Source organism: Enoplosus armatus, chromosome 8 (assembly GCF_043641665.1).
Source record: "Enoplosus armatus isolate fEnoArm2 chromosome 8, fEnoArm2.hap1, whole genome shotgun sequence".
In the NCBI taxonomy this organism is placed as follows: domain Eukaryota; kingdom Metazoa; phylum Chordata; class Actinopteri; order Centrarchiformes; family Enoplosidae; genus Enoplosus; species Enoplosus armatus.
In genome coordinates this window covers 4,686,980-4,699,887 of record NC_092187.1, presented here as the reverse complement: position 1 = coordinate 4,699,887, position 12,908 = coordinate 4,686,980, and the positions used below count along the sequence as shown (strand labels likewise).

At 41.2% G+C, this 12,908-nt stretch overlaps 1 protein-coding gene across 1 annotated transcript; it reads left to right on the top strand.

The window, feature by feature from the left end:
- The first annotated feature begins 1,866 nt into the window (after positions 1–1,866).
- On the top strand, positions 1,867–12,704 carry LOC139288452 (uncharacterized). The gene is made up of 8 exons (XM_070909756.1): positions 1,867–1,911; positions 2,057–2,275; positions 4,756–4,916; positions 5,020–5,152; positions 6,884–7,071; positions 11,900–11,990; positions 12,322–12,457; positions 12,565–12,704. The coding sequence occupies exons 1-8, from the start codon at positions 1,867–1,869 to the stop codon at positions 12,702–12,704; spliced, it is 1,113 nt and encodes a 370-aa protein (XP_070765857.1).
- The last annotated feature ends 204 nt before the right edge of the window (positions 12,705–12,908 follow it).

Sequence of the window (12,908 nt, the reverse complement as noted above, 5' to 3'; positions counted from 1 at the left end):
ACGGTAAACTGGAAACTGATAGTGATTTTCCGTATCACACAAGAATGCGAGGAATGTGTGTGTGTGTTCAGTCAGGTGATGCAGCGAAGTTATTGTTGCTGTGCTTTCAAAAACACACCGAATTCAATACAAAAAATCTGGGAATTTAAAGTCCCCCTACTCCGTTACTTCTCCTGAACATGTAACAGTTAAGTGACAACAAGCTGTCAACAAATCCACAAATAAATTGAGATGTTATTGAAATTAAATGCATGATTGGAATCGCACATATGACGAATAGCAGGACATCAGTTGCAGAACCATCTAAAAAAGTTCATGATGTTCTTATTTTGCCAATACGGAAGGGGACTTTGAATTAACGTTTTTTTTAATGAATTTTTGGCTGAATATTGCAGAGAGCCATTCATAGGAGAGTTGATCTGTTTATTGGAGCATATTCAAATGTTTTTTTTCCTTACATCTTCCCCATGTATTTAGTTCCTATGTAACTGGAGTGATAATACTCCATTAAGGTTGTCCAAAACGTTGGCTTGTGTATAACTGTCTTAAAGTCATCGGAGACTATGAAGAAATTTACTCATGAATGTTATTGACTATATTTGTATTTGGCTGCCTTACTGCATTTTAATTCTATAGCAAGAGATATTAAATTCCAGTGGGATCGCCAGGATACTGAACTAGCATACTCCACTCATTCTGTTGTTTAGCATGTCTACATTTTAACCCATTCACAACAACATCCTTGTTCTCCTATGCAGGAAAGTGGGAATGGCTGAGTGACTCACCCTCCCTGCTCCCACCGTGTGATGATGCTGTTAGTTACTACTCTCAGTTTGGACGGATACCAGGTTTCACCGCCGCTGCAGGGCGACGTTTCCGCGGAGTTCTGGATGAGCATCTGGATCTGCTCTGCTGGCCCAAGGGCATCCAGGCAAGCATCATATAAGAGAAAACAGATAAGAGGGCCAGGTGGAAAGTGGAAAGTTAGACAGCCGATCCCAGAAATCTGCACAAGTTCTGCTGTGACCTGGTGCAGTGTAAACAAACATCCAATGCAGTAATGAGGAAACAGTGGCACCTGGCAGGAATGAAGTGTAACATAAATTACTTAAACAGAGATATAACTCTTCAGTTCTACAAAAAGGCACATTTTTACGTGTAATTTTGCCTTATCTGACTGTAATAACAAAATTAATTTAAGTAGTACTTTGGCTAGTATTTTTCCCTATTACTCATTATGCTTCCACTCTTACATTCAAACTAAATCTGATGCTCGACTCCCAGGCGATTGTTATTTGAAAGGTTGTAGACTTTCTGATTCCCATCCATGCCCTTATTTCTTCCACTGACCCTGAGGATCATGGTGTTGTTAACCCTGTAATTTTGTTTTGTTTTTTTATACAATAGATACTTTTACAATTTAATTTCCTATTGCAATTCTACGTAAAGATCACACATTGCCGTACTTTAGAGCCCCAGCTTGATCTTGTCACTTTTCTCTGTGAGCCAGAGACGAAACAAACCACAGTCATCTGGTATCTGCTTAACCTGCAGAATCTATGGTGATACAAATACACCAGAGGTATGCAAGTTAAGCTAATAGTTGTACATTATGCACCTGAGGTTAGTTTCCTTACTTTCTGGCAGCCTCATTCAGAAGCCAATACTTCTCTTTTTAACTGCATCACATAAGGGGTATCTTTCCAATTCCTCATAAAGCATATTACATCAGAGTATACTCGTGGAATTTCAGGTGTAGCTGTTAGACACCTAGATTGTAGCTTAAGCAGATCTTTTTCTCTCCGAAGAAACAAAATAGCATGTAATATTCTGCAGCTTTTTACAGTTGTCAGGACCTGTTCAGTCATGCAGATTAAACCTCATGGTGTATTATGTGTTCAGGCCGTGCTTGTAAATTAGTTTCTCACTGGCAAAGTGGCTCCGCCAATAGATGGTAAATTTGCTGTATGAAAAGATTTCCTGTACAAAATTTTGTTGCAGCCCTGATGCAATAGTGTGTCACTGACTGCTCCCTGACTTACTGTGTTCCCTGCAGGGGGACAGAGAGCTGGCTGTAAAAGGAGAGGATGGTCGACTGTACCACTGGATCCTCCCCTCCTTCTTCCAGCTGCTCAAAGATCTGGTGCAGGAAGGAAGGGAGTTTGCCATCCTTTTTCGTACGTTTGGAACCGACCTACATCGTGTGCTGAGGGCTGTATACAGAGCGCTTAATGAAGGGGCTCATCCCCTGTTCCCTGATCTGCCTGATCTCAAGGTGAAGTAGAATCTCTCTTATTCATTATTAAGCTACGAGTTGAAGTGCGGTGGCGTGCAATATTTATTCTTTTAGGTTTAAGAGTCAGTTCACCCAAACTACAACACATTTTAACCCTGTGTGGTATCAAGCTGACAGTCTGGGGTTAAATGTAAGGTAATATCTAGTTTACTTACAAGTCTAAGTGGCCTTTACAGCAACACTTTCCATCACAGACTTAAGTCAAACGTTATCTACAGTATATAGCACTTTCCAAAACAGGGTTACAAAGTGCTTCAAAGCTACAAAAAAGACAATAGAAGGTATTTTAATTAATATTTAAATCAAAGACAAGCAAATAATGTTAAAGAATGAGAACGAATTAGGGCAAGGAAGCATCAATAAAATGCCTTTTAGAATAAATAGGTTATGAGATGAGATTTAAAATACTTACGGGACCTTTTAGAGGGAGATCGTTTCATAATCTAGGCACTTTTGATGATAGCCATTAAATAAGGATTCAGTCTGCTCACCAACAAATGGAAATAATCCAATAACACTGGAGATTATTTTGTCTCACTGCAGGAATTAGAACAATAGACTGCAACAAACTGTCTTCAGTTCAGTTCACTTTTTGTTTTTTGGATGTGCTGTAGGGTTCTCTGGTGAATGTGTGTGTGTGTGTGTGTGTGTGTGTGTGTGTGTGTTGATGTTCATTACGGTTGGGTGACTGCGAAGATGTTCTCTTGAAGAGCATGACCTTCTGTGGCCTTTAACATAGACCCTCCCACCAACACACTCAATCAATCATAAACGTACGCGTCTCCTTGACTCCCCTCCCAGAGGGGTTTGTACCTGTTAGCCTGCTGGAGTGGAACACATTGATTTTGAGGGAATAGTGGAGAGTGGACTGGATGGATGAGGGGGGAGGACGGGGGGGTTGGAAGAGATGTCAGAAAGGGAACCTGTCAGGCACAGTGAGCTATTTGGAGGAGAACACAGGAAATCTTATTCAAACTGTCTCCTGTCAGATGCTATTCACCTGTGCCAGTAGACAGAGAGAGCAGGGGGGGGGGGGAATCAATCACAAGACATAATGTGATTGTTCAGTTTCTGAACTTGAGCTGTTTGTTTTCCCGCCTCAGTGTCATTGTTAAGTCTTGGAGATGGGTGCAGTGGGAAAACGTGGGAAAAGAGATCACGCTGGTGTCGTGTCATATCCGTGTACATTGGGGTTAGTGTCCATGTACCACAGTTGCTTCACAGTAAAAGCGCTCCAGCACTGCCAATAATAGCTACACCACTTAAATAACACTTTTAATTTCACTAAATTCTGCCATTTTACATTTTTATGCAAATGCACATGATTTTTGAAGCTTTCTAACCTACTATTGAATCATATCGCTATAAAACAGAGAACATTTAATTCCTCTATGTGATGATTAAACAGACCGCTGGAATAAGCCTCTTGCCATTTCTTTCTTACCTGCTACATTCAAAATAGACAAAACCATGGTGATACTCAAAAAAGGTCTATATTGTTTAAATGGCTAGTAGTAGGTTAGCCTATATACCAAAGCATTCTTTAGCAACATAGCGTATACTAACGTATGGACATCTACTGTCATTTGTCCATTTGGGACACAAACATAATGTTAATTTTATAAGGTGAGACAATTTCCCAAAAACACACTGTGTACCTTCAAGGACAAAACAAGACTACGAGTCTACAGCAAAGCTAGCTGCTCTGTGAGGCGGTAGCTGCTATAAGCTAAATGCTGCTGTCGGCATGTTTACCAATGACGACGTTAACATGCAAATGTTTAATAGGTAATGATTACCTTTTCCACCATCTTAGTTGAATGTGTTAGCATACTTACATCCGCGAATTAGAGTTAAACACAGCTGTCAGGAATGTCATTAGTTGGCAGGTATTTGGTCATAAAGAATTTTGACCTGATGATGGCGCTGGATAAAAAGTTAAGGGATCACCAAAGTTGTTACAGTTCATCCCGTGGGTGGCATGAAGGTATGCACCTTATTTCGTGGCAATCCATCCAGTAGTTGAGATATATCTGTCTGGACCAAAGTGGTGGACCGACTGACGGACGGACATTGCCATCCCTAGAGCCACACTACTAAGCTATTTAATTGATGAACAGCTGAAACTAAAAGTGTACTATCTGCGTGCCATTTGATGGAATCACTTATTTGATATTTTAATGGTCATTATCTGTACAGTATCCACACTATGTATTATAAAGCTACAGATTAATAGAGCTGTTTTTTTTATGTAGCCGACACAAACCTTTTTTTTTTTTTTTTTTTTATGTCTGAGAAAGTTTAATGCTGATATCCCAATTAATTCAAGTCAAGTCTGCCAGAGGCCACGTTTTAATGACAAAATCATTTCACAGAAGTTTCTTTGGGTTCAGCTCGGAGCGGTTCTCCCACTTTGTTGCTCTTTCTGACTCGGACTCTTGTCGTTGCTCTCGGCTCAGTTGAGTGTGAATATGACTCCTGGCAAGATCCGCTGCAGCAAGAAGGGAATCGTGCTTAGCCGAGCCGAGGACCACGTGTCGACCTGTGATGGAGAAAGAGGCCTGTACCAGTACTTCAGCTCAGCCCAGGGCCTGGGAGGCTTTCAGGACCACTTTGACTGGTACGCTTAACACTCCTCAAGCTACCATTAATGTGGGTTTTGTGGCCTCTATCCCTTCATCCACCCTTTTCCTAATCTTTCCGTGCCCCTGTTTCTCATCCAGGTGGGCTAGTAATACCTTCTCCATCCGTGGGGGGAAGCCGCTGTGGATCGACCCCTTTGACCAAAATGTTCAGCACATCTTCATAGATGACAACATACGACAGAACGACGAGGATACCATCGTTCATCCCAAGGTAATCTTCTTATAAAGGGACGTCAACATGAATACATCAACAGTAAGGATTATAACTACATTCACAGGTTTATGGCTCAGCTTAAAGTGGTTTATATTTCAAATAAATAATGTTTTCATTTTGTTAATTTCCTTTCCATTTCGGAGATGATTCAGCTTTTTCATTAGAGCCAGATTCTGAGATATGGGCGTTTAAGAGATAAATATGTAAACAAGCTTTAGTACCACTGTATTTTCTTTCATGTTCTGAGAACAACATCTCAGCACTTTGTTACATAACCACTGAGTCATTGGTGTTGACCTGCAGCTCTGAGAAACCTTCATACAGAGTGGATATGGTGCTTCTTTCACCTGCAGTTGTCTACAGCTGTTTTTAGAGAAATAACATCAAGTTGTAGTTGGAACCAGGCAGTGCGAGCACACACCGCCTCCCACCCAGGAAGACTTTCGGCGGGAGATTTTAGAAGCACAGATGACATCTTAAATAGCCATAGATCAAGTCACAGGGCACGTTAGAATCAGATCATTTTACAGTTTTTAGCATCACACTAGCTCTTTGTATAATGAGGTAAAATTACAACTTGGTCTGTGATAAGTGAACGTTGTATATTCGAGGGTTGCTGATATCCCACCCTCTCTCTGTGCTGTATTAATTATGCTTTAAGCTCCTTTGCTGTAACTTTTCGACAGTGCTGTTTTATATTTTTCTGGTGTTCTTTAGTGAACTCTGCAGCAGTCAACTGCAGGAGCAAATGGTTTTTGCATGCATCATTTGAAGTTACTTTCCAATTGAACACAGCTTAGCTCTTCCTCACGGAAATAGCTGACCATATGGTTTCTCTCATCTCCTTCCGCAGTGCAAACACATTTAGATGAAACAGCTTATATCAAGTCAGTTTTACTTACTTTGCAATTATGTACTAGACGTTTAAGAAACTCTACTTATATCGAATGATCTTGTAGGCCTACATGCTGCCAACAGCTCAGCCTGCAGCAGGAAATTGCCTGTTGTATTTTGTCTTATGTCTCTTTAGCTATATGGCCCTTAGCTATATATTTCATGTAATAGTCCTTTTTCGCAGCGGACATTTTGACGTGTCATAGTAGGAAAAGCACAGGTGTTATTTATAACACTAACGGTGGCTCTGTTCTATTCAAGTGTCACAGTACGTCATGACATTGATCCAACATGCACAATACTAGGACCCTGAAACAGAAGCAGCTAAATGGAATTGACCCATCGTTCATTTTATTTACACCTGTGCTTTTCCTGCAGTGACGTGTCAAAACGTCCTCTGGGAAAAATCTTTTGGGTACACAAACTGTAATTGTAGTCCTTATAACACTTCTGCGTCTCTGCTGTTAGCCCCTCAGACTCACACTTAAAGTTACTTTTAGCTTCTTTATACAAAGTTCTACTTTTTGCGAAGAATTGTTCAACTTATGTAAATCATCCTGTGAGTCTCCCGACATGCATTCAGTGTAATGTATGATCCATTTACATTCTCAACTACTGTGTGTGTATGTTTATCTGTGGTCTGTGAGTTGTTTATACTGCAGCCTCTATAGATACCATTATGTTTATTATGAGCTATGTCTCATAATTTTAATCAATCTAAGTGAAGTATCTTCCACAGACATGTTAATGGGACTGTAGCTTGTTCAGAAGTCCAGAAAGCTGACATGACCCCCCCCCCCCTGTTTCACCCTGTTCCGTGTGTGTGTTTCTCAGGTTTTCTTGGACGCAGGTGGCACTGAGACTCGTACAGCCTGCACCTCCGAGCTCTATGATATCACACTGGTCCAGACCGACCTCCTCCGGGCCATTTCTGACCCCAGCCACTTCACTCATCGCGTCCACATCTGCCAGGAAAACTATGAAAGGAATCTCCAGCAGGGGGCAGGCTACAGCACAGTTCTGTAGATACCACACATACTTTATCTACTCCAGGACAGCAGTAGAAGGCTGTCAGCTTATATGTATGTATGTGTATATATATATCTATATATATATCTATATATATATGATATATATATATATAGAGAGAGAGCACTTCACACATAGACTGTACTGTCTGCTATCCTAAGGTGAACCGCCACAAAGACTTTTTGACTTAATTAAGCTCTAAAGTGGCCCGGCCAGACTCTTTGATTGCAGCAAAGGCTCTATGATTAATCACGCCACAGGATAATTGCCCTAACTCTCTGAAATGTGTGTTAGACAGCATAATTGGGGTCAGATATGGTGAAAAACCCTCCAAGTGTTGCGTTTGTTGTCTAGTGAGTAAAATCCACCAGGGTTTTGCTTCAGCTCTTCATTTGTGTGACACTTTCATGTAAGTTCTCCCTCAGATTGTTAAGAACATGCATTTTAACTCCGTTGGCCGTCATCTGCATTATTTACTTAAGGGTGACACCTCAAAGCGTACTGTTACCACATAACGAAGCATCGCATTCAGAAAATGGCGTTAAATACTTTCTAATGACTATGTTGCCAGTAAGAATGAAAAAACACTCCATTTCAGGTAAGAGTAATCCATGTCCATGATGCATCTGTCAGAGCAGTTTAATTGTACAAAGTAATACCTTATCATTAGGTTGAACATGGGTATGGGATGTGTTTGCACTGAATTATTTACTGTGGTTTTTATTATTTGAAGGCACCCTTGTGTGAAACATTTTAATTAGATGAATTTATGTGAAAGTTCTGGTGATATTTGCTTTGAGGGTTTTAGGATTTATTTATTATTAAGCTTCCAGGGAGGTTGTTTAATTGCTGCATTTTTCTCAGGTCAGATTTAGAGAGACAGCTGAATGCAAACAGTATCAATAATCTAAAGTAAAATACTCAAATGCAGGAGCAGTTGAGTGATAATGCCAATGTTATACTTATTATATAGTATGTATTTTTTTTAGTATATGTAATATACTGAGCATGGATTTCCTTGCAAGTGAATACATTAGTAAGACAAATGCAAAGACAAAGCTGAGATGGAAGGCTATGTTGGTGGTGGTAACAATACAATATTTTACAATTACTTTCAGTTCAATGTGCAAAACACACAGTGAAAGCATCTGTATCAAATTCGATAATAGGTCATGCATAGGTTTATCAGAGCATCACAGGACTGAATATGTTTATCAGTGAGTTTTAATCATTGTTGCATTTTAAAGTTGAAAAGTATTCAATTGGTGAAGAAGTTAGTACTTTAAATGATGTAGAGTAAGAAAACTTTATTACTGTAAATATAGACTTTACACTACTGTATATTCTACATTCATACAAGGCAAAATAATGATTACTTCACTGCATCAGTTTACTTCTTCTGTTCTGTTTCGACCACAAAGTTTGTTTTTCGTATCATTCAAGACTCCAAACCTTAGATATGTCAATGACTTCTATACGTTTGATCATCTAAAATACAGTAAACTACAGTAATGCTGTAGCGAAATGCTTGGTAAGAAACACTGAAACCAATAATTAGTAAGCTAATGTGAGGTGGCTTTATTCTGAGGACTGAGCACTTTGTGTGTAAGGGCAGCATTTTGTGGACACTGAAACTTAGCCTAAGCAATTGTAAAACACTGTGATACTGAGCACTGAAGTCTCATCAACACCACGTGGTTATCATTCATTCTGATGCTGCCATGCATTTGAATGCTCATCACATAAAAACGTATTTATTTAAAAATGTATTCATTTTTCTGATGTCAGATATTGCCATTCAGTGTTAAATAAACCTGTATGTTTTTTTATTAAACTGTTTGGTGTGTTGCATAATGATAACTTGCTGTAAGATGATTCATGTATTACAGACACAGTTTGTAAAGTTCAATTGATTTGGCCCCCGCTGCTCTGACACCATGGAGACTGACAGAATATGATCAATGGGGGAAATGGTCAAGGAGCCAACACATGGCTTTATTACAGCTTTTCAGATGCAGGTCATGTATATATCATTGTAAGGTTATCGATCAATATCTGTGTGTGTGTGCTGTAATTTGTGTGTATGTGACCAGGTCGGGTCCATTGGGGATTAATTAAAAGTGCAAAGTGGTAAGAGCAGTGGGTTGGTAAGTACATTCATTTGTCTACTCTGTTATGCTGTAATGAACGTTTAAAACGTCTGTAATACTTCTCTTCCTGCCATTTCAAAGCAAATATTATTATCTTCTACACAACCACATTCATCAGCACCCCTGCAGCCACCTGGAGCTACTTCAAGTGGAAATAATGAGAGAAAGCAGAAGAGCGAGTGATAACGGGAAGTGCGTGTTCCCTCTCTCTGTAGTTTGGCATGAGATTAAAAATGCGATGCTGGGTTTGACAGAAATGGTTGAAGTGAGGTTTCCTCGTAATCTCCTGAGACATTTGTGTAATTGACCGCTTCATTATGGCAGAGGTCAGTTCATTTGTGACAAGTCATGTCTGGAGTTTGTCCCAGGCTGATTGTGATGGATGATGTACTTCCAAAGCAGAGAGCACAACAGCGTCAGCCGAGATGACTTGAATAGGAACTAGAATATAGAATTGCTTTTTTTTTGGGGGGGGGGGGGGGGGGGTAATAAATTTATCATAGAATCACTTCAGGTATTGTTTTTATTGTCTTTTTCCTGCTCTGGAATGCTGGACTGCTTTTATATAGCGCTTTTTATCCAAAGGGCCTTACAGATTAGTCTCTCATTCTCTCAGAATCTGCACTCGGATTAGAAAACATGGCTGGTAAATCAGTACTTTATCAGCCCTTATTATAGCAAATAAGTAAATACACAGTACTTGCTGGCTGCCGTGAGAAAGGAATCTATAAATTCATGGATCTCTTTACAGATAATGTGTTTTCATCTTTTGAGCAGTTGCAAAGGAAATATAATTTGTCTCATTCTCACTTTTTAAAATCTTTGCAAGTGCAAAGCTTTGTCAAACCAAATAATGCACCATATCCTCATGCTCCAAAACAATCACCCATGGAGTTCATGTTTTTAAAAGATCCACCTAATAAGGGAGGCATATCTGTTATAAATGAAAAACATACAGCTAACCTGTTGTGGTAGTTCTGTGTCTCTATTAGAGAGTTGACCAAAGTTAAATAAGCCAGAGCTCCCAACCTGCTGCAGTGGGCCTGCTAGCTAGCTACCTTTAGCTAACTCGCTAACCGTTTCAGCCACATTTTCACTTACGTTAAGGTTTAAAGGCCATTTTTCTCACACAATATCATTAATTGTGATTTATTTTTTACAGTTTACTGATTTATAATAAGACTGGAGGAACCACGCCCTCACTCCAGAGCAGAGCTGCTACAGCAGGTGTGTTTAAGGTTAGCGTGTGATTAGCGTTAGCATAAGAAACTAGCAGACGAATATATTTATGACTGTACTGTACTGGGCTTCTTCTGACGTGTTCCTTACGCGTGAAACATACTGTAGTTAATTCTTCTAATCAGAGTAGAAAGTGAATATAACAGTTTCTTGGTTCAGCTGGTTAACATTTAGGCTAACACTGATTGACCGTGCAGCACCGGTTTTGAATATTCTTCTTGTTTGTTAATATCACTTCGGTACTAATGAAAATGAGTCAAAGAACTGGAGGAATTAATGTCATTAGAGAGTGCTCAGTTCCATTAAGTGTCCCAGTAAACTAGTCCAGTGAGCCAGCTGGCGCAATACCAGAACCTCCCCTAAGTGGAATGCAGCCATCATTAATGTTATTAAATACACCTGTTTGTCCTGCCATGAAATGTCAAAATGTCAAAATTATCTTTGACTCTCAAGTGCAGCTGAGATGAATGAACTCCTTCAGAGAAGAAACGACTGACCAACTCAGAGTCACTCCACACCCCCCCCCCCCCCCCCCCCCCAAAAAAAATGACACCATGTACAACTGGAAACTTTGTGCTGTGTACATTTTGAAACATGGGTATTAAGACGAAGGTGTTGCACAGATGGCACTGGCCTCTGGGCCAAACATAAATTTATCAAAATATTCCCAAACACTGGTCCCTGCTGCCAGTGTTGCGGGTCATGTTCTTGAGTTGTCCTAGTTTGTTGAATTGTTGGAGAGGTGTTTTTTACTTTAACAAAGGCATTGAATAGAAGTGTTAGATAGAAGTTAGACCCTTCAACAGCTGTTTTAGTGTTGTAATAGCAAAAACGTCCAAAAAGTCCAACTTTATAAAAGTTGACAGCCTGCTGGCAGGAAGATTGATTCTGCTTAATGCAGCGGGCAACAGTGCCCAAGCCATACGAATTGGATATGAGAAGTATTGATGCACTTGAAATGAGAGAAAATAAGATTTTCATTAAAAGGACAGGAGGATGAATGATATAAAATGTGTTTAACCGACCTTTTATCAATGTATAGATTTATAGCTCACATTTATCAGACCAGGAACTGAAATAGACTATCATTACTGTCAACCTTACTATTTTTATATGTTTACTTCTGCCTGATCTTTGGGACAGAACACTTCTAGATCCTCTGCAGGAACACTGACCTCTTTCATACTAACCAGAGTTATCCGCATTGCTTCCTCTGTTGGTATGGGTTAATGTCTGGTGTGCAGTGGTGTTGTTGGGCTATCATGATTGTATTTTTTTGCATTGTCTCACACATAAAGAGCTGTGTTCTTTATGTTTAAAACACAGTGAAATATAAAAGAAGATCTGAACTGACTTGCAATGTAAGTGCGTGTTACAGTAGGCTGCAGTGCCGTGCATACTGACAGTGTTGCATGTCTTTTGCGGTTTGAAGCTGGGAGTCGAGAGTTCCCTCAGTCCGCATGAGGGCAGCAGAGCAGCTTCTGGAGCAGCCTCACCTTTATCGGCAGCATCCGTCCCTTCAGGTGAGTCTGGAGTTACCTGATGCCGGTGGTGAGCGGTGCGAAGCCAGTGAAACCAGCGGCTGGTTCTCTCGCTGCGTCTCAAAGCGGACACACTGAGATGTCCAAGTTCAAGCGGCGATGAGTCGGGTGTTGCCACTTCAGGACGGCGGAGGGACAGCTGGCACCGCGCTGTCTCGGGATTGCGTAAATGCGCACTGGTGAGTGAGGGGTGGAGACGGGAGGAGAGGGACTGGGAGAGGAGGCAGGAGGGGGGGGGGGGGGGGGGGGATGTTGATCAGTGGAAGGAGGACGATGCTAACTGTTGGATTCGCTGGATTCTGTCACTGAACAGGTACACAACAGGAGCGACACTTCCCCGCGCTGCCCTGCGCTGCTGACATGTCGCGTACAAACGTTTACGCGGAGCCGCTCCGGCGAGCCCCGACGCGCCGCTGACTGCGCCTGCCGTCCACCCGTCGGACAAAAAGGTAAGGACCGCTGTCGCCAAACTTTCCACCTTTCTGTTTTTTTTGTTTTGTTGTTGTTAATTCATGCAGCCATGTGACGCACTGGCGCTCCTGCGGACTTTTTGGAGCTGGCTGTCGTGCCCTGCGCTGGCAGGAAGACTCTGGACGCCGACGGTTGGTGCAGTACCGCACATGTGCCCTGTTGGCCGAGATGCTCGCGTTGTTGTCGGGCCCTGCGGAGCAACTAACGGGCATTAAATCACTGTGAACAGGTGTGGATGCTCGTAATAAACCTAACTTTAATCATGCAGTTGTTGCGATAACATGGAGGACGCCATGTCCAACACCGCAGGTTCATGCTGCAGGACTGGTCATCTCGTGGATTTTGATGTCATGTCAGTCACCCGTGCTTTTGCAAGTTTGGATGGCAAATAATGTCAGCTGCGGGGGTGTTTGCCGCTGCGCAGGGTTT